This window comes from Micromonas commoda, chromosome 13 (genome assembly GCF_000090985.2).
Source record: "Micromonas commoda chromosome 13, complete sequence".
In the NCBI taxonomy this organism is placed as follows: domain Eukaryota; kingdom Viridiplantae; phylum Chlorophyta; class Mamiellophyceae; order Mamiellales; family Mamiellaceae; genus Micromonas; species Micromonas commoda.
Window position 1 is genome coordinate 592,405 of NC_013050.1, and position 24,389 is coordinate 616,793.

Genomic DNA, 24,389 nt, shown 5'->3' on the forward strand with positions numbered 1-24,389 from the left:
GTGATGAGATGTCAAACCCGTGTCGTTACAAATCCATCGCGAGTCGAAACGTCGCGCGAGTTGAGCGCCCGTCATCGCTCGTTCACGCCGCCTCGCCCCGTCGACCCCGGTTGGTCTCGGCGACGGGGTCGCTCGAGTGGCCGCTCGAGTCGGAACCGCCGCCGCCCTCCCCTCTCCCACCCGTCAACCTCCCCTTACCGCTCGCCACGCTGGTGCACAGGCTCTTGGTCACGCCGCTCTCCGCCAGGTCCGCGAGCTTGTTCAAAAACACCAGCACCTCGCCCGGATCTCTGACGCTGAAACGCGCGTTGGAGGGCTTCGGCACGGTGGACACGATGACTCCGGCGCCGCACTCCTTCGGCACCTCGCGCAACTCGTGAAACGCATCCTCGTCGGTGTGGTCGTCCCCAAAGTACAGCGACATGATCTCCCCTTGCGCGTATCCGTACCTCCTGTGCAGGTCCAGCTCTCCGAGAAGAAAACTGAGCGCCTTTCCCTTGTCCCACGCCACCCTGGGTTTCACTTCGAAAACCTTGCGACCCTCGGCTTTTTTAAGTCGCTTGGGATCGGCGGCGACGGCGCGGTGCACGACGTCTTGCACCGCGCCCCACCACTTCTGCTCGCAGTTGCGGTAGTGCACGGACACGCAGAACTTGTTGTGCTCCACGTTGGCGCCCGGGATGTCGCTCACCGCCTCCTTGCACCACCGGTACACGCGATCCATCACCGCGGGCGCCCACGGCGCGGGCTGGTGGAGCTCGACGTGATCTTCGTCGTCGTCGTGCTTGGGACCGACGATGTCCAGCCCGTGCGACCCGGCGTAGTAGAGCTGCGGCAGGCGGACAAAGTCGTACACCTTCTCGCGGGACCTGCCGCTGATGATCGCGGTGGGATACAGCGACGCCACGCGGCTCACCGCGTCGCGCATCTCGTCCGTCATGTACGCCTTGTCGGGGTTGGAGACGATGTCGGATATGGTGCCGTCGTAGTCGAGAAAGACGGTGAGGAGCTTGCCCTGCGCGACAGCCCTGAAGCGATCGAAGGACTCGATCGCGCTGGGATGGTGCGTCTGTATAAGGGGGATGAGGGGGACGGGGATTAGCATTTTGGGTCGGTGATGAGTCGACTTAAGCCGGCGATCGCGCCAAATCTCTTCTCGATGGGTTGGTGCGAGGGACGCGGGCGCGGGGTCGGGGTTCGTTCGTCGCGGGCGGGGCGAGACGCGGCGGCGTTTCGTTCGTCGGCGCTCACCTTCCAGTCCTCGTAATCCTCCCAGTACTTCTCCGTCGGCCTGGGGCGGGACAGCTCGGGATGCTCCTCCTCGCCCTGCGACGCCAGCGAGCCGCTGGAGAGCGTCATCGTGACTCAGCGCGCGGTCGTCTCCGTCTCTTCCAGATGCGTGCCGGGCCCCGCCCCTCGCGCGCGCGACGCGCTCGAGGGGCCGCTCCTCTCGGCCGCGTCGCCGCGCGCGACCTACTCGAGGTCGAGCTCCTCTCGGCCGCGCGTCGCCGTCCTCACCTCGCGACGCACAGCCGCCCAACCCCCCGGCGGATGGTCGCTTTTTGCCGGCCCAACGGAAATCTCCCTCCCCTCGCTGCGTCGCGTGCGAGCCCGGGGCCTTTGGTCGTCCGAGTCCCGCCGCGACTCGCGCTCTCTCCGCCGCGTCGAGCTCGCTCGCTCGCTGGATACTTTACGTCGCGGCGTTGACCGTCGTCAGCGCGCGCGGCGGCTTTGTGCTCCCGCGCGCCCAGCACGCGCCTCGCGAGGCCGGTCGAGGAAATTCCCAGGCGAGCACCGGACGAGAGCACTGGTGCCAGTGGGGACAAGTCAGCTCGGACGGCAACGGGGGCGAGTTTTCCCAGCCGCAAAACCTAACCGGTTCGCCTGTGCGCTGGCCTTTTGCGCGGCTCACGGCGACTTGTGGGCGGGTTCGAGACTTTTTTCCAAATACGCAATTAGCCGCACGCGTCGTAGTGTGATGCGATGGGGGTTTTAACGCGATTTGACGCCTCGCGGTCCGTATGAGCAAACAGTTCGACGAGCGTCCACGCTTTCCGCCCCAGCCCGTCGCAGATCGCTTCTTCCCAGACCGAAAGCATAATCCACGAAGCTGATTCGCGATCGAAGAAGATGTTTTTTGAGATTTGTAACCCTATTCGGCCAGACTCTTACTCCTCCGCTGTGCGAGACTGCGGGGCGGAATTTCGGAAACTCGAAAACCACTCCTCTAACGTAGCGCTCTCATTGGCCGGACGGATCGCGGAGATCTCTGACGAAAATTCGAACCTGCTGATTCACTTTGCACCCCTATTTTTCACCGAAACAGGGGTATTTTTAACGCAATCGACCCCTATTTTTGGCGAATCTCTGCATTTGCCGAGATCCTATGGGCCACAAGTGAGAACATCCGATCAGTTTCCGTGCCAAATACGCACTTTTTGGGCCCGCGTAGGGGTATTTTTTTCCACATCCAATCGTTTGGAGCCAAATCAGCAGCGCGGAGAGGGTATTAAGCCTATCACGTCGCGGTATCGTGAATCCGACTTGCGTGAACCCTCGTTGACGGGCTATTCGCGGTTAGCTTTTGTGCGAAAAGAGTCCGTTCGGTCGTGACAGCGGAGGGCAGTGGGTCTGTGCTTCGTGGGAGTTTTCTCTCGTGGCGACCTCGGCCGTGCTGGCGCGCCACTAGCTGGGCGCGCGGTCCTTTCGCGCGTGGAAACGGGCTGGACCTCGGTCGCAGCGCTCGTCGGCTAAGTCTCAGCGGTGCGCTTCGCGACCGGGGTGGTCGCGTCTCACGAGCGACGCGCGTCTCCGCGGGGGTAATCTCCGGGGTTGCATCGTGCTCTGCGAGCGCCGAGCGCGGAGTCTTCTCGGAGTCCACGGGTTCGCGTAGCGGGCGAGCGATCGCGCGGGGCGAAAGCGGCACACTGCGCTGATACCCACGCGTGTGCGCACGTTCGTGAGCGGTTAAGCGGAATCAGCCGCGATGCAGGCGCCTCAGGGAGCGGGTAAGTCCGCGCGCCAGCCGGTTCCATCGTGAAAATCCGCACCACCACCTTCTCTTTCCCTTCGCCGTATGCGCCAGCAGCCTGCACTTTTCGCTTCCCGCGGGAAAAAGCCTTGGCGCGGAGAGCCCGCCGGAGACGCGCGGCCCCGCGCGACTCGCGCTCGCCGCGTCATCGCCGACCGCGGGAAGCTAATCCGCGTGGGTTTGCTCGATTGATACTCGAACCTCGCGACGCGAACCGGGCTCGCGTCGCGACAATCGCGTCCCACGTCGACCCGCCCGCGCTCGGCGAGGCGAGAAGAATTCATCACCCTCGGCTACCCGATTGGAACATCGCCCCCCCTTCGTCGCGACTGACGTCGACATCCCTCCCGCGATCCGTCCCGCAGTCGTCGCGTACGACCCGGCGCAGGTTGATCCAAACAACATCAACGGGGCTGCTCCGAGCAACATGAACGGGGAGCAGTACCTGGTGAGTCACCGCCCGCGTCGATAATCTCTCGCCGTCGGCGGCGCCCCCTCTCGCGCGCTCTCGTCCGTCGGTTCCGACGCGTCGCTGACCTATTTCCGTCCCCGTTTCCCCCCTAAACCCGAATCGAAACAGCGCGCCGCGTACGCCACCTACGACCCGTACGGATACAGCGGCATGATGGCCTACGGTCAGCAGACGATGGTGGCGCCGCACATGATGGGCGGCTTGCAGAGCGCGAGGATGATGCTGCCGAGCGAGATGGAGGAGGAGCCGGTGTACGTCAACGCCAAGCAGTATCACGGCATCCTCCGCCGTCGCGCGGCGAGGGCCAAGGCTGAGAGCGAGAACCGCCTGATCAAGTCGCGTAAGCCCTACCTCCACGAGTCGAGGCACAACCACGCGCAGCGCAGGGTGCGAGGCGCCGGGGGAAGGTTTCTCACCAAGGCTGAACTCGCGGAGCTCGAGAAGAAGAACGGTGACGGGGCTGACGGCGGCGAGGACGGCGGCAAGGCGGGCTCGTCGGACGCGAAGGCTAACGGAAACGGCGACGCCAAGACGGAGACGAAGGCGGCCAAGGGGAAGAAGGGGAAGAAGTGAACCAACATATATGAAGGTGTCACCGATCGGATTGATGATTCTTTTCCCCGTCGGCTCGCCGCCGTCGATGTAGATATAGGACGTCGTCGGTTGGATCAGGCGACGACGAAGTTGAGGGGGAGGATTCGGGATTGGCTAGTAGATGGACACTAGTAGCCGGACACTAGCACCACGAGGGTCGGCGCCGTCGCGCAGAGGGCGGCGGGGCGCATTCGCCCCGGCGCCCCACTCGCGCAGCAGACGCCGACCGTGAAATACAGACAGAACAGACGTAATAACCGCTACACGCGAGTCTAATTTCGGTTTGCGCCCTGACTGAACCGCCTGTAACGCTCATCTCGGCTCGGGCCAATCAGAGGTGGCCCCGACTGGCGGCCAATCGAAATTTCGCTATTTCACGGACAACCAATGAAATCAACGGGAAAACAGACGGAGCTTGTGACCGGAGAGGAATCGATAGTGCTACAATCGGTCGTCACTCGCGGCGTCCCTCCTATCCCGCTCCACTGTCAAGGGACGCGCGTTGGACTCGATGGCGTACGAACACCGCCCGCTGTCGCTCGAGGATGCGCGGAAGACCTACCTGCCGTCGGACGATGAGAGGGCGTACTGGCCGAAGTTCACGCGCGAGCACGTCGCCACGCACGCCACGCTGAAGGACGGGTGGTGCGTCATACACGAGCGCGTCTACGACATCACGCTGTTCGCCATCACGCACCCGGGCTTTCACAACGCCGGGCAGGTGTCCACCGCGCTCGCCATCACGCGCAGCCTCGGAAAGGACGCGACGGAGGAGTTCGAGTACGTGCACTCGAGACTCGCGTGGAAGCAGCTGCACGATTTTCAGGTCGGGGTGATTTACAGGCCGGACGAGGACGGCCCGGAAACGCCGGTGGACGCGCGGGTGGACCCTCCCGGCCATCCCATCCCGCACCGCGGTCCCGCGAGGCACCCGCTGCCGGAGTGGCTCGGCATGGAGCGAGATTTCTGGCAGAGGTACACGGGCGGGGTGACGGAGGAGGTGCTGGACTATCTGGACGAGCAGGGATACCCGCAGGAGCGAGGCGGGGTGGAGGAAGTCAGCGGAGGACGGTGGACGAAGGGTGGCGACGGGGTGGGCAAACGGGAGGAGACCCGCAGCAGCGTGGCTGAGGTGATGGTCGCGGCGTCGGGGGACGAGAAGGAACAGATGCGGGAGGCCAGGGCGGCGCACCGCGCGAGGTGGCGACGCGAGAGGGACGAGCGGGGTAAGCGGCGGATGTCGCGGGTGGGAGGCGCGGCGGCGGCGGTGGCGGCGGTGGCGCTTCTCGCGCTGGGCACCCGGAGACGAACAAAGAGGTGCGACGACGAGTAACACTTAGACTTTTTGACCAGCGCCAAGCTGCATACAGTAGCAGAGTCGGGGCACCCGCGCTCGTCAATGACCGAGACGGAGGAGCCGAGCCGGCCGCGGAGGCCCCAGCGGCCGCCGCCGCGGCCGTCAAAGCCCGAGCCCATCCCGACCGTGATCCTCGTCCCGCTGCTGCTCGCGCTGCTCTCGCCCCTGGCGCTCGCGTGGGCACGAGCGCTGTCCGCGGAGTTTGGTGGCGGGCCCAACCGCTGCGCCATGACGTATATGTCACCCGCGTACTTCCCCGTGCCCGTGAATGCGTCCTCGACGACGTACGCCCTGTGGCTGTACCGCGAGCGCGCCGCGTCGACGCTCACGGCCGGCGGCGCGATGGCCAGCGTGGGGAACGGGGGCGGGACGGGATGCGGATCGGCGATCTGGCGCCCGGGGCGATCGATACCCGGCATCTTCGTCCCGGGCAACGCGGGGTCGTATCGCCAGGTGCGGAGCCTGGCGTCGGAGACCGCGAGACGTGTCGACGCGCGACGCGCCGCATCCGGCGACGCACCCGACCCGGAGGGAACCGAGACGCGCGAGGAGCACGTCGGCGTGGATTGGTTCACCCTGGATTTCAACGAGGAGCTCAGCGCGTTTCACGGCGCCGTCGCGTTGCGCCAAACCGAGTTTGCGGCTTTCGCAATCGAACGGGTGCTCGCGCGATACCCCCACGGGACGCCGGTGATCATCGCGGGGCACTCCATGGGCGGGGTCGTGGCGCGCGCCGCGCTGTTGGAGCTCAACCGGGCGACGACACGGCGCACGGCCGTCGACGCCACCGTCGTCACAATCGCCACGCCGCACGAAAAATCACCCGCAGCGACGCAACCCGCCGTCGCGCGTTTTTACGAACGCACGAACCGCGCGTGGGCGGACGAACGCAACGTGGACGTGACGTCGCGCGTCGCGATCGTGTCAGTCGGCGGCGGCGACGCGGACAGGCAGGTGAGGCCCGCGCGTGCGAAGCCGCCGACGGCGTGGACGAATGGGATGATTGGAAACAGAAGAAAAAGATTCAACGTCACGCACGCCGTCGCGGGCTCGATACCCGGCTCCACCGGGGTGAGCGCCGACCACAGGTGCGTGGTTTGGTGCCAGCAAATCGTCGTCCCCATCGCGGAAACGTTGCTGGACGTCGCGTCCGACCAACGACCCGACGACGCGGTCGGTCGCGTCGCTCTCGCGCGAACTCGGCTCGGACCGACGGACGAAGAAAACCAAAAAAACCAAACACCGCAAAAACCAAAACCAAAGGGCACCGCCCGGCTCGACGCCGCCGCCGCGCTCGCGCTCGATCGGTTCCCTTCCCTCGTCCCGATCATGCTCGCGTTGGCGATCGACGCGCTCGTCGTGCCGCAGACGACGCGGAGGGGCGGGTTCGGCGTGGAGGGTCAGACGGTGAGGGGCGCGGTGTCGCTCTTCGCGGCGCCCGTCTTCGTGAGGTCCCGCGTCGTCCTCGTGTTCCTCCTCGGCGGGTTCATCGGAGGGGGGATGGATCCATGGGGAGGAACGCACGACGGGGTAAGGGGTTGGGCACCACTTGGGGTTCTTCGCGGGGTTCTAAGTGGGGTGTTAAGTGTCCCGGCGAACCTGGCGTCGGCGTTTGCCGCGTACGCCTTCGCCGCGGCCGCGCTGACGCTCGAGGCTCTCGCGCTCGACGCCGTCGTTCGTTTATCGGCGAAAATATACGTCAAATATGTACGGGGTCCCTCCCACGGACGAAGGCGGACGACGCGTCGAAAGGATGGGGACGTCACGACCGTCGTCGACGTCTCGCGGCGGGGTTTCCACGTCCCGTTCATCGCGACGGTCACGGCGACGTTCGTCTCGATTTGGTGTCCTGGCGCGGGCGTCGCCGTGGCGTTGTTGGCCCGGCTCGCGTCGGCGGTGCGGACCGCGTCCGTTGGGTTGGGCCCGCACCCAATCGCACCGGTGATAGACGACTTCGGTGAGGGCGACGCTGCGCGGACGTGCGCGACGCTGCGTTTGCTGCTGACGTGCCAGTCCGCGTCGATGCTCGCGCCTTCGTTTGTCGCGACGGTTCACGCGCTCATAAACAGTTCGAGCGGCGGAGAGTGGACACGGCTGGCGTCGTTTGTTCCCGTCGCGCGCGCGGGGTGGGAGGACGTGGTGTTGGCGGTGTGCACGGCGGCGCCCGCGGCTTTCTTCGCGTTCGCGCCCTCCGCGTACGCGACGCTGGAGGTGGACTGGACGTCGTTCAACGAGCTCCCGCCGGCGCCTGGCACGGCTGTGTCGGCGGCGGCTTCGTCGAGGGCGGTACGGCCGGGGGACCTGGCGACGCTCACGGGTTACGTGGCTGCGGAGGCGATCGCGTTGAGGGCGGCGGCGCCCGGTTGCGCGCACTGGGCGCAGCACGCGGCGGCGGCGGTGACGGTGCTTCCGCTGCTGGCGGGGAGCGCGGCGACGGCGTGGTCGGCGCGGGGCGTTTTTTCGGGCGGGGCTCACTCGAGGGGCGGGGCGGACGACGGGCGAGATGGCGGTTCGACGGGAGCGCGGGGGTCGGGCAAGCCTAAAGCGGAATAAGAGTATTTTGCCACAAGTGTTTCAGTTGGCATCACGCTTGAATCGGTAATTTTGCATTTCGGCGCCGTTTTCCTGACTGGCACCGTAGGTTCATCCGTAGCTGATTGGGATACCCGAAAGAAAGAGACCTTCGCGACGACCACCTCGCCATTACTTGTCGCGTCGTCGACCAGTGTAGAGAAAGCTAGAGAGATGTCTTCCATCTGCTTCGCGGGCGCTGTCGCCCCTCGCGCGGCCACCGTTCGCCGCGCCGGTGTCGCGGGCTCCTCCAAGAGGGTGCGTCCCCTCTCCGTCCGGACCCTTCCGGGGAAAAATGGGAGCCACGTCGACTGGATAAAGCGGTCCAATGCCGCGCTCCGGAACGCGCCCTCCTCGACCGCGCCGGCCAGTCGCAAACCCCGCGAGAACTCACCGCTGACCCGTGTCATCCATCCCACCTCAAAAACGCAGGCCGCCACGGTGTGCATGGCGCAGAAGGACAAGCAGCCCGAGTTCTTCCCGGAGGCCAAGGTGAGCCTGCGTCCCAGTGCGGACCAAAAACAAACCCTAGAACCTGACCACGGATGCGTGGCAAACATCGACGGATCCCCCGCGCGAGTCCCAACGCACCCCCCCCTTTATCAGCGATGCGCTGACGAACCCCAACCCCACACCCCGCCCCGTCAACCAACAGGTCTTCTGCAACGGCGAGGAGGTCATGACCGTGGGAGGCACGCAGGCTGAGTACGTCGTCGACATCTGGTCGGGCAACCACCCCTTCTTCCAGGGGGTCAAGACGGCGGTGATGACCAACGCCGGGCGCGTGTCCCGCTTCGGCGACAAGTACGGCGACCTCGGCGAGTTGTCCGAGGTGGAGACCATGGACAAGGCGATGGCGAAGAAGGGCGAGGAGAAGAAGTGAGGATCGGCGCGGAACCGAGAGGAGGCTCCCTCGGAGGCCCGGGGGTGCGTGCGTCGACGGAGGAGGACATTCTTTGGTTGTGTAAAAGTCTTTAAATCGCGTGACGACTCGTCTTTACTCGTCTCCCCGTTCCTTTACTCGTCCCCCCGTTGCCCTCGCCTCCCCTTCGCGCACCGTCGCTCACTTCTCCGGTGCGGTGTAGAACGTCTCGCCCCATTCCTTCGTCTCCAACGCGCCCGCGGGCCGGCCCAGCTTGCCGGTGGCCCACTCGTCGCTGGTGGGCTCGTCGTGTTGCAGCGGCTTGCGCTCGGGCGCGACGACGTCTTTCTTGTCGGGCTTGGGCCTCTGGTTGGCGTCCGTGGGCTTGACGCCCGCGCCAGCCTCCGCGGCGGCGCCGGGCTTGGTGGCCTGAGTGGTGAGTGGAGGGTTGGGGGTGGGGGAGGGGTTTCGTTCAGGCGCGGTTCGAGCGAGTCGTTCGAGAGGGTGGGACGGGAATGGAATGGAATGTGTATTGCACGGCGCGGAGCGGGATCACTCGGCGAGCGCCATCTTCCCCACCTTGGCCGCCGCCGCCGCCGCCGCGACCGCCGCGGGCACATCGTGCGTGTTATCCCTCACGGCGTTATCCTCCGGTTTCATCGCGGGGAACAGCAGCACCTCCTTGATGTTCGCGGTGTCGGTGAGCATCATCGTCAGGCGGTCGACGCCGATGCCCCAGCCCCCCGTCGGCGGCAAGCCGTACTCCAGGGACTCGCAGAAGGTCTCATCCACGAACATCGCCTCGTCGTCGCCGGCAGCCTTTTGCTTCGCCTGGTCCGCGAACCGCTCGCGCTGCACGATGGGGTCGTTCAACTCGGTGTACGCGTTGCACACCTCGCGCTTGTTCACGAAGAGTTCGAACCGCTCCGTCATGTCCGGCAGCGATCGGTGGTACTTGGCCAGCGGCGACATGATCTTGGGGTGGTCGCAGATGAAACCCGGGTTGAGGCACTGGGTCTCGAGGTAATCTCCGACGAGGGTGTCCAGAAGCCGCGGGGTGGTGTGCGGGAGCGCGCACTCGCTGCCCACCCTCTCCACCGTCGCCTTGAGGAAGGCGTTGCACTCGTCGCTCTCGAGCGGCATCGGGATCTTGATGTCGAGCGCCTTCTCGAGGTCGGCGATCATGCTGAAGCGCTTGAACGGCGGGGTAAAGTCGATCTCGACCGGGGGCTCGTCCGGCCCGTTGGCGTGGTACTGGATCTTGTACGATCCCTTGAGCTTGAGCACCATGCCGGAGATGAGCTCCTCGGTCATCTTCATCAGATCCTCGTAATCCGCGTACGCCATGTAAAACTCGCACGTCGTAAACTCGGGGTTGTGGGTCATGTCGATGCCCTCGTTGCGAAACTGACGGCCGATCTCGTAGACGCGGTCCATGCCGCCGACGACGAGTTCCTTGAGGTAGAGCTCGGGTGCGATGCGCATGTACAGGGTCATGTCGAGGTCGTTGTGGTGGGTGATGAAGGGCTTGGCGGTGGCGCCGCCGGGGATCATGTTCATCATCGGAGTCTCAACCTCGACGAAATCCTTGTCGTCCAGGTACTTGCGAATGCTTCGGATGACGTTGGACCTGGTGATGAAAATGTCGCGAACCTCGGGGTTCATGATGAGGTCGAGGTACCTCTTGCGGTACCTGGTCTCCTGATCCTTGAGGCCGGAGAAACCGGGGAGCATGTGCAGGCACGGCGTCAGCACCTCCATGTGGCACGGGAAGATGGACAGCTCGCCCTTCTTGGATTTGCCCGGGTGGCCGCGGATGCCGACGATGTCTCCGCGGCGGGTCGACGCGTGGCACTTCTCGAAGTCGTACTCGGTGGCGTTCTTAGCGTCCGCCATGACCTGGATCTTCACGCCGTCGCCCCTGAGATCGTAGAACATCAGCTTCGTGCCCGACGCTCTTTTGGACATTAAGCGGCCGGCGACGGAGACGACGACGTCCGTTTTAACCTCCCCGTCCGCGACGGTGGACGCGAACTGCTCGATGAACTTGGGGAGCTGCGTGTCGACGTGGAACTTGTGCGGGTACGGGTGCTCGCCCTGAGCCTTGCGCTGCAGGATCTTGTTGATCCTGTTGGCGGTGTACTGCGTCGCGTCGAGCTCACCCTCCTGCTCCTCCTCGGATTTCTCCTTGGCGGGCTGGGCGGCGGCCTTGGCAGCCTTGGCAGCCTCCTTCTCCGCCTTGGCCTTGGCGTTCTGCGCAGCCTTGAGGCGCTTCTTGTACTCGCTGCGGTCGACGGCGGGAAAAGGGGCGGGAAGTAGGACGTCAGAGGGTAGATCGACGGGTGCGATGAGGCGGAAAAAGCGACTGTTTGAAGTCCACTGCGCGTGCAGTTGGCGGCGGCGGCGATCACGCGGTGAACGGCTCGAGGGGTGCGGTGACGCCGCTCGATGCCGCTCAGGGCCGCGTCGACGGCATCCAGGGGTCCGTTTGCCCTTCAGGTCGTGACATCGAGCGCCCACGGCGACTCACGCTCGTCCATCGGCGCCCGTCGCGCGCGGAAGCGCAGCCCATCGGGCCCCGATCGCGCAGCGGGTGAACGCACCTCTTGGAGAGCTTCTCGCCGGGGAACTCGGGATACTCCTTGAGCTCGGGAGCGGCGGTGGGCTCGCTCATCTTGGCCTCCTTGGGTTCTGACTTGGGTGTGGGAGCAGCGATAGGCTCGGGTGTGGGCTCGGGAGCTTGGACGATCTCCTCCTGCTTGGACTCTCCGCCACCCATGCACGAGTGGTTAAACAGTGGCGACACCGCGCGCGCTCCCACGCGGTGAAGAGGAAAAAGCCCGCCAAGCTGCCGAGGATCTATCCACTGTTTACACGCACCCGCGCCATGGTTCGACTCTCCGTGACGCTCGTGCTGCTGTCCCTCGGGACCGCGGCGGCGATGCGCGAGCCCCGCGCGATGCGCATCGAACGGCCGGAAGACCTCCGCGCCAAACGAACCCCGCCCGCCCCGCCCGCGCCGACGACGCCCGCGCCCGCCCAACTCGGCCCGAGCGACGATCTGGTGGTGGACCTCCCGGGCTACGGACCTCCCCCGGCGCCGCAGTACAGCGGGTTCCTCGACGCGTCCGCCGCGGAACCCGGAACCAAGCTCCACTACTGGTTCGCGCAGGCGGAGCGCGAGGACGCCGCGTCGCGTCCCACCGTCCTGTGGCTGAACGGCGGACCGGGTTCCAGCTCCATCCTCGGGTTCCTCCAGGAGAACGGCCCGCTCCTCATCAATCGCACCGGCGGCCTCATGCGCAACCCGTGGGCGTGGACCAAGGAGGCGAACCTCGTGGCGCTGGAGTCACCGGCCGGGGTGGGGTACTCCTACTGCGAGGCGTCCCTCGGCGGAGGATCGTGCGCCAACTCCGACAATTCCACCGCGTCCGCCGCGCTCGCGGGTCTGATTGACTTTTTCCAAAACAAGTTCCCCGCGCTCGCGACGAACGAGTTCTTCATCACCGGGGAATCCTACGCGGGCGTGTACGTGCCCACGCTCGCGCGGTGGATCATCGACCACAACGCGATCGACGGTGCGTTCAAGATCCCGCTGACTGGCATCGCCGCCGGGGACCCGTGCACGGACAACGCGTTCCAGGCGGACTCGATGGACATGTTATGGTACGGTCACAAGTACGGCTTCGTGCCGGATGAGGACTTTGACACGCTGTGGAACAGGTGCCAAGTGCGGTACGGCCACCCGAGGGGTCTGACGCGGGGCAACCGCGTGAAGACGCGCGACGGGTGGAAGGGCGACGCCACTCGACCCCGCGTTTTGGACCCTTTGGACGGCTCCGGATCTTTCCGGTCGCTCGACGCCGCGATCGATCCGCCCGAGTGCGTCGCCGCGCATCGCCGATTCCTCCTCGCCACCTCCGACGGCTTCTCGCAGACGTGGCGCAACGCGTGGATGAACGACCTCACCCTGTACGGCCCGAGCGCGGTGGTGCGGGACGACGTGCCGGGGACGCTGGACTTTGACATGGCGTCGTGGATGCGAAGGGTCGACGTCAGAGCCGCGTTGCACGTCGAGGAATCCCCAGCCAAGACGTGGCCCGGGCCCGACGACGGCTGGACGTACACGAGCCAGTGGGGGGCGTGCAACGAGGACGCCGCGCCTGGGACTCCCAGCATGGTAGACTTTTACCGGTACGTCGCGCCGAGGCTTCCGGGTCAAACGATCGTTTTCAACGGCGACACCGATCCGTGCGTGTCGTACGAGGGCACCAGAGAGGCTATTCGTTCGGTTGGTTTTAGCGCCATCGCCGGCGGAGCCCAGCGCCCGTACTTCTTCAACGCCTCGGGGGTGCCCCTGGGGGTGCTTGACGAGAAACCGCTGCTGTTCGGGCCGTCGCTCGCGGTCCCCGACGCGGGGGCGCAGTTCGGCGGTCACGTCACCAGCTACGCCGAGGGCCTGAGCTTTGTCACCGTGCACGGCAGCGGTCACATGGTGCCGCAGTTTAGGCCCCGCGTGGGTTTGCACCTGCTGAAAAAGCTGCTGAGCGGCGACGCGTTCGCGCCGCCGTTCAAACCGGACGATGAGCTGGCGGCCATGACGGAGGGTGAGTTCAAGAAGGAGATGGACGCGTGGACGCTGAGGGCGCAGTCGGAAGAGTTCATCGCGTGACGACGCCGTTTTTTTTTTCGTGCGTGAAATTAAACCTTCGTATTTCGAGTCCCGAGCGGCGTCGTGTCGCACGCGCGGCGGTGGAGTCTCACCGTCGCCGCCGGGTGGTTTTGATGCGCGTCAAAGGCGACGTGCGTGATGTGCATGCCGATGGGTGGACATCACGCACGTCGCGTTTGAAAATCGTAATGTACGGGTGCTTCAAAACCACCTGAGCGTTTACTAAGAAAGAAAACACGACGACGCCCGGGTTTCGCGCTGTCGTTACGTCGTATCGCGCCCCGAACCCTCACCCCCCGCGGCTCATTGCGCCCGCGATCGACATGTCCGGCCCCACCGCCCTCGTCCCGAACGACCCCGGCTGCGTCGGCAGCGCCAGCCCCGGCGTCCTCGCGGAGGTGGCGGCGGCGACAGCCTCGGCGGTGGTGAGGGGAGAGCGGCGCCCGCCGGGCCCGACGGCGAGGCGCGGGGACCGCCTCGGGCTCGCCGAGACGCGCACGACGTCGTGCGCTGGTTCACTCGACGACTCGACGCGAACGGCGGACGGGTGAGGGTCGGGGGGCGCTGCGTACGCTTTGGGCTTCGCGAGCAGGTGGTCGTGGTCCTCCTCGGGTATGCGCCCGCTCTTCTTCGGGCGCGGGAGCTTGCTCTTGCCCGGGAGGTGGCGCTTGGTGTCCTTGAGCTGCTTGGTGGAATCGGCGGTGTCGTGCGCCGGTTGCGCCGAGTCGGCGCGGCGCGTGCGCGTCATGGCTCGCGACGCGGTGTGGGTGAAGGGTCCCGTCCAGGGGCTGTCGTGGCTTTTTCTCGGCACGCGCGCGGTGGAGAAAGGAGAAGGAGCAAACTTCTGGCTGCTGACTGGGACGCTCCTCCTCAGACACGAGCGCGAGCCGGACGACATGTCGTTCGCTCGCGCTGGTCGCAGGGCGATCGAGGCGGCGCTACAGCACGTCGCGCGCGCTCCCCTCGCCTCAGCCGGCGCGTCGCGGTTCACGGACGCGGCCATCGTCCGTCGTCGTCCGGACGTTACCGCCAACCCCATCTTCCGTCGAGCCTTCTCATCCGCGTTCATCACGCCCGCCGGTGCCGCCCCGGTGAACACGACGCTCGCCGCGGTTCGAGCGCTCGTCGGCACGCCCGCGGGATGCGGGCTCGCGCTGGTGATCGCGGGCGGCGCGGCGGTCGCGAGCGGCGCGGCGCCGATCCCCCACACCGCCACGCTCGTCGCCCTCTGCGACGCGTCCGCCTCGCATCACCATCCGTGGCACGGCGCGGACAGGCTCTTCGGCAAGAGCGCGGTGCCCGAGGGCAAGGAGGAGGAGGTCGCCGACGACGAGGATGACGAGGACCGCGTCTCCGAGGACCTCGCGGTCGCATCCCTCGCCTCGAGCGACGACCCCGCGCCCCTCAACGGCGTGAAGCTCATCGCGAACCTCGCGCGAGAGCACTGGGCGTCGCTGCTCGTCGCCGTCGCCGTCGCGATCGTCGCGTCGCTTCTCAAGATGCACGGCACCCGACACGTCGCCGCGCTCTACGACCTCATAGGTAAGAGCCGGCTTCCGGGCGACGGCACCCGGGGTGGGGTGCCGAGGGGGGTGCCCACCAAACCCCTCGTCGAGCTGGCGTGCATCCGCGTCGCCGAGGCGTTTGCAAAGTTTGTACTCGCAAAAGTAACCGGTGATGCGCGAACCGCGATGGAGGCGAACCTCCGCCGGCGCATCTTCGCGTGCCTGCTCACGGAGGACACAGCTGTGATGGACGCGCGGTCGATGGGCGAACGCAGAGAGCGGCTCGGGTCGGAGGTTGCGCACGTCGCCGACGTCGTGGCGCGATCGCTCACGGGCGGGGTCAAGGCTGCGGCTACCGCGGCGCACGGCGCGGCGAGTCTCTACCGGATCTCCTGGGAGATCTCCGCGGTGGCGCTCGGGATGGTCCCGCCGGGGGTGGCGCTGTTCGGAGCGATGGGCGCGTTGTCCTCCAGGGCGCACGGGAAAGCCGCGGCGGCGAAGGAGAGAGCCGCGTCCGTCGCCGCGGAACGGTTGGCGGGTGTTCGGACCGTTCGGACGTTCGCGCAGGAGGACGCCGAGCTGGATCGATACGACGACGCGCTCGCCGAAGCGTCGAGGGCGCGTCGCACAGCCACCAGCGTCCACGCCCTGCACCTCGCGATGTTCGCCGCGGTCCCGTCCACGGCGGTGGCGGCGTGGCTGTGGTACGGCGGATCGTTGGTGGAGCGAGGTGCGATGACGGTGGGGGAGCTCACGACGGTGGTGCCACTCGCGCTGGAAGTGGCGGGCGCGTTGGCGCAGCTGAGCGAAGTCCACGCGGAGATATTGCGCGGGATCGACGCCGCGGACAAGGCGGCGGGGGTGATCGGCGCGGCGCAGGTCATCGAGGCGGGCGCCAGGCGAAGGCTCGAGGCGAGACTCGCGGAGAAGCACAGCCCGGGGAGAAAGGCACGCGGGGGTGCACGTTCCGCTTCGATGGATGGGGAAGCGGTCGGTGACGAATGCCCGTCGCCGCCGGCGCTCCGCGGCGCCATCGACTTTCACGACGTCGTCTTCGCCTACCCCTCGAGGCCGGGTAAGGTTGTCCTCGACGGGCTCACGCTGTCGCTGCGCCCCGGCGAGACGTTCGCGCTCGTGGGTCCGTCCGGCGGCGGTAAGAGCACCGTCGGCGCGCTGCTGGAGCGCTTTTACGATCCGAGCGAGGGTTCTGTTCGGATCGACGGCGTCCCGGTGAGCGCGCACGACCTCCTCTGGCTCCGCCGGAACGTCGGCGCCGTGGCCCAGGACCCGACGCTATTCTCCGGTACCGTCGCGGAGAACATAGCGTACGCGAGACCGGGCGCCAGTCGTGCCGAGATTGAAGCCGCGGCGGTCACGGCAAACGCGCACGGTTTCATCGAAAACTTTCCAGACGGGTACGAAACGTGGGTGGGCGAACGGGGTGTCGCGCTCTCGGGTGGCCAACGCCAGCGCATCGCCATCGCCAGGGTGCTACTCGCGGACCCGGCGGTGCTGCTGCTCGACGAGGCGACGAGCGCGCTGGACGCGAGGTCGGAGCGGCTGGTATCGGAGGCGCTGGAACGAGCGAGGCGCGGTCGGACCACCGTCGTCATCGCGCACAGGCTGAGCACGGTGCGGGGGGCGGACCGCGTGGGGGTGCTGGTGGACGGGAAGATCGCGGAAGTCGGGACGCACGATGAGCTGATGAGGAAACGGGACGGGGCGTACGCGGAGTTCGTCAGGACGCAGCTGCAGGGCTGAGACCGTGAATGTGTGTGAATTACAAGCGACGCCGCGAACGTCGTTCGTGCGTTTGTCTCTCTTTCGCCCCCCCCGTCCTACGTTTCCCCCTCAAGACTCCCTCAAAACCTCCTCACGCCATTGCCATCAGTCCTCGCTCGCCTTGTAGGACACCAAGCCCTCCACCTTGTGCACCGACGTGCTGAAGCTCCTGAGCTTGACCTGCTCCGCGTTGTCCGCGATGTACCTCGCGTCGGACTCCTCCCACTGCGTGGGAACCTCCGCGTCGTCGTTGGTGTACACCAGGAGATCGAACGTGCACTGCTCCTCGAGCAGAGGGAGGAAGGTGACGGACGCGGTTATCTGCCGGATGATGGCGGAGATCTCCGTCTGGATCTCCTTGTCGCTCTTCTCGCCAACCGCGTCGCCGCGCTCGTCCACCCCGTTGGCATCCTCCTGGACGATGTCGAAGACCCATCGCTCGAGCACCTCGTGCGAGCCCACCGCGGTGACCACCAGGACGAGCTTCTGGAGGGTCTTTTGGAGCATCCAGTCGTTGATCTGCTGCAGGACGTTCACGAGGTAGGCCTTGAGCTGCTCGTCGGTGGTGACGAGCATGCCGAGCCCGTACTTGTTCTTGCGCTCGAAGGATTCCGGAGGGTAGATGCCGCGCTGGTAGAGGATGGAGTTGACCGCGTAGCCGAAGAACTCGGTGACGATCGCCGTGCTCCCCTTGAGCGTGATGGTGTTCTTCGTCGCCTGAGCGGTCGCCATGGCGTCGGTTCTCGCGACGAGACACCCAACCGCGCGTGTGTGGCGACGCGCCCGGTCGTACCCCTTCTTCACGAGAAACGTTTTCGTAACGCGAAGCCGATTTTTTGTAATCAAAATTTGCGTGCGAGTGTGTATGGTCAGACGGTTGGGAGTCTGAAACGTGCTCGATAAATAGTCTATTTTGTTTTTCCCCTAACTAACTACTAGTCTACGCACCAGCAGTGCCGATTGCGCAAGATTCGGAGCCAGATTTTTTCTCGGCATCTGTCCGTTTTTGAGCGGTGCTCGGCGAAACTTGCGTCGTCACCAAGGCTTATCAAGATCCTTCCGCCGGCTCCATTGTGAGGTGCGAGGGCACCGCACCGAGAGACGAGTGTTTGACGCCACCGGCAGTGTTCTCACGCACGGCCCGCGCGCAAGACTCTCGAACGGTCCACGCTCCGCGTCGTCCGCCGGCAAGGTTTGCATGGCCGAGGTCTGCCTGACGGCTCCAGCCGTCCTCAGCCCAATTTCTCCCAACGAACGGAGGAAGAGAAGACACGGCTACGACTCGCACGTCGCGGAGGGCTGCGGCGCGAACTGGTACAAGAGGCACAGGACCGGTCACTCGTTCGTCAGGAAGCTCCTGCACCTGAGGGGTTTCTCTCTCAACGTTCAGCAGGCCGAGGAGCTCGTTCGATTCATCGACCAGTTCCCCGCCGAGATGGACAAGGTGCGCGTCAAACCTAGCTCGAGCCTTTTTTTTCCCACCGCCCTCGCGGGGGCGCCGATCTACGCCCCCTCCGCGCGCGCGGATCTCCCGAAACCGCGGTCGCGACCGCGCGACATCCGGCCTGAACGCTGACCGCGCCGTTCCGCGCATCGAACCCGCAGGACGTGTCCTCCATCCTGGAGAAGTGCGGCGACATCGACGACGCCATCCGCCAGCTCACCTCGCTCAAGCTGACCGCGGAGCGCAAGGCGGCCGCCGCCGAGGCGGCGACGACCGTCACCGACGACGCCGGTGAGCGCCCAAACTTTCCCGCTCATCTCACTCCCCGCGAACGTCCGTGTCCCGCCGGAGCGCGACGCGCGGGGGCGCCACCCCGCGTCTCACTCGCGCGCCCCCGCCCGCGTCGTTACGGGGCGCAATTCACGGGTTTCAAACCCGCACCCGCCCGCCCAGGTTTCCTCACTCGCGCCAGATCCGAGATCTCCGCCATCGGCTCACCTCCCCGTCCCACCCGTCCCCCCACCCGAACCCTAAACAGGCGACGCGCACGAACAGACACAGAAGGAGAAGCACGCCACCGCTCTCTCGGAGGAGGCGAGGCGCGCGGTGGAGGCGGCGGAGCGAAAGGCGGCGGATACACAGCTGGCGTCGGAGCGAGCGGCGCACCTCGAAGCCGCCGCGCCGACCACGCTGTCACGCGATTGGGTCGCCGCGCTCGTGCAGGAGATGCAATCCGCCACCGACGTGGACGACGCGCACGCCAGGGCGACCCGCGTGATGCAGGCGTTCGAGGCTGCGGTCCGAGGCGCGGTGGCGGCCGAGGGAGAGGAGGGCGCCGGGGGAGCCGAGGGGGCGCGTCGCAGGTCGGCGCGACTCGCCGAGGAGAATCTCATCTTGAAACGCGCGGTGGCGATCCAGAACGCGCGCCAGCAGGAGCACGGCGAGCTCCAGCGACAACTGCTGGAGCTTCAGAGGGCGTGCGCCGGGTACCAGGAGCAGTTGCAGGCGGCGCAGAGGCAGAATTACTCGCTGGGCGTTCACCTCAAGGAGGCGCTCTCGCCCCAGGTGCCGTCGCACAGGAACCCAGACGTCTTTTGAGAATCGCGTTGGGGCGATGAGACCCGACGAAGATGAGATTCGGACGAGTACCCGAGCACGTCGCCGCGGTGTGAGTCGCCGCCGCGCGTCACGCGTGTAACGATAGGGCCTATCGAGAGGAGCGCCGCTCCTCGTTTGTAACAGTAACCATCACGATATATACGACGACTCGATCAACTTCGCCGCGTCTGGTGATTTTTCCGAGGTGGAACTTCTCTCAATCGTCAGTGTGGGATGGCGGGGCCCCGCGGGGCGCTCGCGCTGGCTTGCGCGTTCGCGCTCGTCGCGGATGCCGAGGCCAAGGCCAGGGCGGGTCGCAGGGGCGGTGGATACAGCATCGTCAACACCGGGCAGGGCGGCGACCTCGACCTCGCGGCGACCGTCATCATCCTCGCCTTCGTCGGTCTCGCCGTCATCTTCTGCGCCCTCGGCGCGTGGTCGGGCTACGGCGCCAGGCGGCTGACGAGGTACCGCGCGCGGCACGACGCGTCGCGCGCGTTGGAGGAGCTCGACCTCGTGCCGCTCGAGCCCGGCACGAAGGTCACGCTGCGGCACAACGGCGTGGACATCGACGGAGTCGGCACGGTGCTCCGCTCCTCCGAGCCCCACGGGGACAAGGTGGAGATCGAGTGGCCCCCGTCGACGCCGTCGCACTTCACGTACAGACCGGACGGGCCGCGAGGCCCGAAGATGCGGGTGCGACGCGGGGCGTGGTGGCCGAGAGCGTCCGTGGTGCCGTGGCGGGATCCCCCCGAGGACACCATCGAGTGCGAGGCCCCAGCCGCCGATACCCCCGACGCGCCCACCGATACCCCCAACCTCGCATCGCTCGCGCCCGGGCCGTGGCTTTGCGAGTGGCGATCAGACGACGCGGCACCCGAGCCGTGGAACCCGAAATCGAGGTACAACGCCGCCGCCAAGGTCAATTCCTTCGGGCTCGTGCTGGAGGTGGACGACGCCGGGGACGGGAACGAGGACGGGCGGACGCGGCTCGTCTCCACAGCTGTGACGGATAGTATCGACCCGGGCATCGATGACGACGAAGAGCGTTTGTACCTCGAGCGCTTGTACCGATCGGCGTCCGCGTCCGTGACCGTCTCGTGGACGTCCGGCCGCGTCGTCGCGTCCATGTCCCCACAAACTAACTCCGACACCAAGACGACCAAGCCGAGCGTGTTCTTCACCGGCCGGGTGCTGACGAAGGCTGTGACCGCGGGTAGCTGGAACGCGATGATCGAGTGCGAGGGTGTTTGGCGCAGTGTCGACGGCGTTGGCGGTTGGATGCGACTGTGCCGGGTGCACGGGCCGTGGCTGGAGACGCGCGCGCTGGACCTGGGGTTCCCGTCACCGAACGCGCGGAGGCGGCTGAAGGCGGCGGTGCACGCGGTCCGCGCGCACGGGTTCTTCGCGGCGGTGGGGGCGGCGGCGTCGAGGGAGCGCGCCAAGAAGGCGGCGGCGGGGCGCGGGGATGATGGAAGTTTCGTCGAGGAGGAGGAAGTTTCGATCTCGGTGGAAGCGTGACTCTCTTAAGATTAGCTGTCGCACGTTGTCGGCGCGCGTTATCGGTCAGGATAGGAATCGTCGTCGTCGCTGGGGCATCGCCGGCGACATCGGCGACGCGCTCCCGGCGCTGTGTCGATCGCCCGTACCGTCGCGGCTCCATCGACCCGAACCTCCCATTCGAATCTGTGAGATCCTCGCAGCCTCCTCCGTGAGCGACGCGTGCGAGCCCCCGGACGACCTCCGCGTCCGCTGATTCGGCGTCCCGATGCCTCCGCCTCCTCGGCGCGAGTGTAAACGCGAGGGCGACACGGCGAATCCCGCGTGCCGTTCGTCGTGTTCGTCCCGGCGAGCGTCGTCGCCCAAGTCTGCTTCATCGCCGTCATTGTCATCTTGGTCCGATGAGGTGGAGATGCGTCGGAACTTGTATCGCCTGTTGGCGCCCGTCTCGGGAGATACCACCGCGCGGGGACTCGAGTGGGACGAAGATCGACGGGGAGGCGACGCGGAAAAGTATCCCCGCGGGGAGTCGCGCGCTTCCTCCTCCTCTATCGATCGTCGGAGTTCGCTCGGCATGTGGAGCTGCGGTGGGGTCGGGGGGCGGGACGGTCAATCGGCGCGGGCGATCGGGACGCGCGACGAGTCGCGATGCCGCCGCGGAAGGGCGACGCGCGGGACGTGATGCGGCGCGGGACGCACCTTGACGTCGATGCCGAGCCTGATTGGGGCGGTTCGTGCGCACGATCGATGCATCGTGCGGCGTTTTGTGCGGAGGCGGACGATGACGCGAACCGGCATTCCACCGCGCGCTCGAGGGAAACCAGCAGCCGGTCCATTTGGCCGTCAACAAGCTCCCGTCAGATCAGGGTTGGGGCACTGGAGAGCAGCGCCGGACGTCACCGCGATGTCGCACGCGGTCCGCCACGTCGCGCGGAGGATCGCGCGCGCCGTCGCGACGTCGACCCCTCGGACACGAACCCCCGTCGCCGAGCATTGCGCCCGTCCCCGCGCCTTCTCCCGCGGCGCCGATGGGTCGCCCGGGAGCCCCGGGGCGCCCCTCGGGGTCGCCCCGCCCGGTGCGCCGTCGCCGCCGCCCGGTCCCAATTCCGGCGGCGAGCAGCGCAAGGGATTCGTATCGTGGCCCGGGCTCGCGTTCCTGATCGCCGCGCCCGTCGCTTATTACCTCAGCGGCGGACCGGACGATGTCGGTGACGAGGCTCACCGCCCCGTCCAAGCCTCGGCGACGAAGGCATCCCAACCCGCGCGGAAACCGCCCACGGCGGACGCGCCGAAGCCCGAGCGAACGAAGGCGACGACGCCGAAGGAGGAGACCCGCGCGGAGGCGACGGAAGAGGAGGATGACGTCGACGTGTTCCGCGCCGCCGCCGAGCTCTTGGCGCGGGACCTCGACCCTTCACCCGAGGGCGCCGAGAAGAGGGTGGAGGAATCCAAGGCTGAGAGGAAAGAGCGAAGGCGCGCGGAGAAGCGCGCGAAGAGGGAGGCTGATCGGGGCGACGAGTCGGGGGCCTCGGGACCCGCGGGCGCGGCTCGTGCCCGCGCGCTCGCGAATCAACCGGACCTGTCGGAGGAGGATAAGAAGGAGGAGGACGGCGCGGAGGCGATGACGGCCGCCGCGCTCGTGACCCGCGCGTTCGAAGGCGCGGTCGAGGTGCGCCCCCGAACCTCGCTCGACTCACTCAAACTTTCCCCTCGCCTCGCCTCCTCTTTTTTTTCTCTCCACGGCTGCTACACTCAGCTGCCGCGACCACACACGATGTCGCGTCGGTCTTTTCACGCAGCCAGAACGACGAGGCGGGGCGCGCCTCTTGCTCAATTTTCGGCGCGTCCCGCCGCGCCGAGGTGTCTAATGCCCGCGGATTCACCCCACTCCGCCGGCGCGTGACTCGGTCGAAATCCGTCGCCCGCGTTCCCTCTCCCGCCGATTATCCGCCCTCCTCCTCCTCCTTCACTCGCCGTCTCTCTCTCGCGACTTACCCGCCAATCCGACCCGTCCCACCCACCCAATACGCAGGAGAACAAGGAGTGGTCCGCGACGTACAAGGCTATGGTGTACCAGGCTGAGCACGACGCCGAGGCTTTTAAAACCGCGTTGGCCAAGGTTAAATCAGAGGCGGATTCGGAGCTGCGCCGACGCACCGCGGAGCTCGCCGCGTCGCACGCCGCCGCCGCCGAAGCCGCCGCTGCCCAGATCGAATCCCTCGCGAACGAGATGGAGCGATCGGAGATGAGAGTCGCGGCGCTCGCGACGGAGCTCGAGCGGTTCGGCATCGAACGCGAAGCGGCGGAGAGGGAGGCGGAGGCGGAACACCGAGCCGAGCTCGCGAGTCGGCTCGAGGAGCAGGCCGAGGCGCACGCGCTCGCCATCGCGGAGTGTCTGGTCCGCGAGCGCGTCGCTCGAGCCGAGGCGCTCGACGAGATCCGGCTGAAGCTGAACGGCGTCAAGGAGGCGTACGACGTCAACGGTAAATCGCTCCAAAAATCGCACGCGAGCGTCAAGATGTCCCTCGCCGTGTTTGCGCTGCAATCGAAAGTTGCCAACGGCGATCCCTTCCACGAGGAGTTGAGCGCCGTCGCCACCGTGGCGTCTGACGCGACGGCCGTGGACGATCCTGCCGGGCGCGCGCTCGTGCACGCGGTCGTGGGATCGATTCCCGAGGCTGTCGCCAAGTCGGGGGTACCCACCGCGGGGCGACTTACCGAACGGCTCGCCGACGTCCGCCGAGCCGCGAGGCGTCTCTCGCTCGTGCCCGAGACGGGCGGCGGGATCGTCGCGCACCTCGTGGCGTACCTCGCGTCGTGGCTGAGGATGAGCGAGCCAACGTCCGGGTGGGGCGGCGGCGGCGGGAGCACAGCTGGCGGGGGCGTCGAGGCTGCGGTGGCGACGGCTCGGGCGAACGTCGCGGCGGGACGCCTCCACGTCGCCGCCGCGGCGCTGGAGGAGGGGACGGAAGGGACGGCCGCGGCGCGGGCCGTGGCGGGGTGGGTGGCGGACGCGCGGGAGAGGCAGAGGTTGGAGATGGCGGTGTCGGTGCTGCGCAGTCACGCCGCGGCGGCGGCGGCGAGCCTCGCGTAGCGACGTTTGGTTAGTTAGTTTGCGTTTGAGCATTTTTTGTGCAGTCGAGGCGAGTGAATTCGAGTTTGTTCCCGCGAGGCGGCGCCGTGATTGACGTGGCTACGACGTCGATCGGAGCGAGACGAGCGCCGAACCGGGACGCGGTTCACACCGTCGCCGCCGCCGCGGGCTCGGACATGTTAGACCCCGACCCCGACCGGAAGCCGCTGCCGCAGACGGTTGCCCTCTTCAACGACTGGAAGAACCATCAGGCGCACTGGGACGATCCCACCGCGCCGGACATGCCCATGCCGGGCGAGGAGTTTCGCCACTACGAGGCGTCCGAACCTGGGCAGCCTCCGAACGTCGAGCCAGAAGAGCGCGAGCCGAGGAAAAAGAAGAAGATGGGCCCGATGAAGAGCCTGGTC

The 24,389-nt window shown here is 66.7% G+C and overlaps 13 protein-coding genes across 13 annotated transcripts; 8 read left to right on the forward strand and 5 right to left on the reverse strand.

Moving 5' to 3' along the window:
* Positions 1-2: 2 nt before the first annotated feature.
* Positions 3-1,255, reverse strand: MICPUN_109378 (predicted protein). Its single transcript, XM_002505727.1, has one exon. The coding sequence runs from the start codon at positions 1,103-1,105 to the stop codon at positions 83-85; it is 1,023 nt and encodes a 340-aa protein (XP_002505773.1). The 5' UTR covers positions 1,106-1,255; the 3' UTR covers positions 3-82.
* Positions 1,256-2,701: 1,446 nt separating this feature from the next.
* MICPUN_106430 (predicted protein) lies at positions 2,702-4,356 on the forward strand. Its single transcript, XM_002505482.1, has 3 exons — positions 2,702-3,008; positions 3,397-3,479; positions 3,612-4,356. Exons 1-3 carry the CDS (start codon positions 2,987-2,989, stop codon positions 4,074-4,076), a joined length of 570 nt encoding a protein of 189 aa, XP_002505528.1. The 5' UTR covers positions 2,702-2,986; the 3' UTR covers positions 4,077-4,356.
* Positions 4,357-4,608: 252 nt separating this feature from the next.
* On the forward strand, positions 4,609-8,007 carry MICPUN_103833 (predicted protein; the record flags this gene model as incomplete). The annotated part of the gene is made up of 2 exons (XM_002505483.1): positions 4,609-5,414; positions 5,451-8,007. The coding sequence occupies 2 exons, from the start codon at positions 4,609-4,611 to the stop codon at positions 8,005-8,007; spliced, it is 3,363 nt and encodes a 1,120-aa protein (XP_002505529.1).
* Positions 8,008-8,472: 465 nt separating this feature from the next.
* On the forward strand, positions 8,473-8,908 carry MICPUN_87463 (predicted protein; the record flags this gene model as incomplete). The annotated part of the gene is made up of 2 exons (XM_002505484.1): positions 8,473-8,517; positions 8,681-8,908. The coding sequence occupies 2 exons, from the start codon at positions 8,473-8,475 to the stop codon at positions 8,906-8,908; spliced, it is 273 nt and encodes a 90-aa protein (XP_002505530.1).
* Positions 8,909-9,088: 180 nt separating this feature from the next.
* Positions 9,089-11,561, reverse strand: MICPUN_103834 (predicted protein; the record flags this gene model as incomplete). The annotated part of the gene is made up of 3 exons (XM_002505728.1): positions 9,089-9,316; positions 9,467-11,171; positions 11,491-11,561. 3 exons carry the CDS (start codon positions 11,559-11,561, stop codon positions 9,089-9,091), a joined length of 2,004 nt encoding a protein of 667 aa, XP_002505774.1.
* Positions 11,562-11,774: 213 nt separating this feature from the next.
* MICPUN_103835 (predicted protein) lies at positions 11,775-13,559 on the forward strand (the record flags this gene model as incomplete). Its single annotated transcript, XM_002505485.1, has 1 exon — positions 11,775-13,559. One exon carries the CDS (start codon positions 11,775-11,777, stop codon positions 13,557-13,559), a length of 1,785 nt encoding a protein of 594 aa, XP_002505531.1.
* A 289-nt stretch (positions 13,560-13,848) lies between these two features.
* On the reverse strand, positions 13,849-14,307 carry MICPUN_63669 (predicted protein; the record flags this gene model as incomplete). The annotated part of the gene is made up of 1 exon (XM_002505729.1): positions 13,849-14,307. One exon carries the CDS (start codon positions 14,305-14,307, stop codon positions 13,849-13,851), a length of 459 nt encoding a protein of 152 aa, XP_002505775.1.
* Positions 14,308-15,250: 943 nt separating this feature from the next.
* MICPUN_87744 (ATP-binding cassette superfamily) lies at positions 15,251-16,825 on the forward strand (the record flags this gene model as incomplete). The annotated part of the gene is made up of 2 exons (XM_002505486.1): positions 15,251-15,874; positions 15,992-16,825. 2 exons carry the CDS (start codon positions 15,251-15,253, stop codon positions 16,823-16,825), a joined length of 1,458 nt encoding a protein of 485 aa, XP_002505532.1.
* A 126-nt stretch (positions 16,826-16,951) lies between these two features.
* MAD2 (mitotic spindle checkpoint protein) lies at positions 16,952-17,578 on the reverse strand (the record flags this gene model as incomplete). The annotated part of the gene is made up of 1 exon (XM_002505730.1): positions 16,952-17,578. One exon carries the CDS (start codon positions 17,576-17,578, stop codon positions 16,952-16,954), a length of 627 nt encoding a protein of 208 aa, XP_002505776.1.
* A 316-nt stretch (positions 17,579-17,894) lies between these two features.
* MICPUN_54686 (predicted protein) lies at positions 17,895-18,607 on the reverse strand (the record flags this gene model as incomplete). The annotated part of the gene is made up of 2 exons (XM_002505731.1): positions 17,895-18,290; positions 18,452-18,607. The coding sequence occupies 2 exons, from the start codon at positions 18,605-18,607 to the stop codon at positions 17,895-17,897; spliced, it is 552 nt and encodes a 183-aa protein (XP_002505777.1).
* A 195-nt stretch (positions 18,608-18,802) lies between these two features.
* Positions 18,803-19,553, forward strand: MICPUN_109381 (predicted protein). The gene has a single exon (XM_002505487.1). The coding sequence runs from the start codon at positions 19,017-19,019 to the stop codon at positions 19,386-19,388; it is 372 nt and encodes a 123-aa protein (XP_002505533.1). The 5' UTR covers positions 18,803-19,016; the 3' UTR covers positions 19,389-19,553.
* A 69-nt stretch (positions 19,554-19,622) lies between these two features.
* MICPUN_63673 (predicted protein) lies at positions 19,623-20,909 on the forward strand (the record flags this gene model as incomplete). Its single annotated transcript, XM_002505488.1, has 1 exon — positions 19,623-20,909. The coding sequence occupies one exon, from the start codon at positions 19,623-19,625 to the stop codon at positions 20,907-20,909; it is 1,287 nt and encodes a 428-aa protein (XP_002505534.1).
* Positions 20,910-21,792: 883 nt separating this feature from the next.
* Positions 21,793-24,044, forward strand: MICPUN_63674 (predicted protein; the record flags this gene model as incomplete). The annotated part of the gene is made up of 2 exons (XM_002505489.1): positions 21,793-22,557; positions 22,921-24,044. The coding sequence occupies 2 exons, from the start codon at positions 21,793-21,795 to the stop codon at positions 23,980-23,982; spliced, it is 1,827 nt and encodes a 608-aa protein (XP_002505535.1). The 3' UTR covers positions 23,983-24,044.
* Between the last annotated feature and the right edge of the window lie 345 nt (positions 24,045-24,389).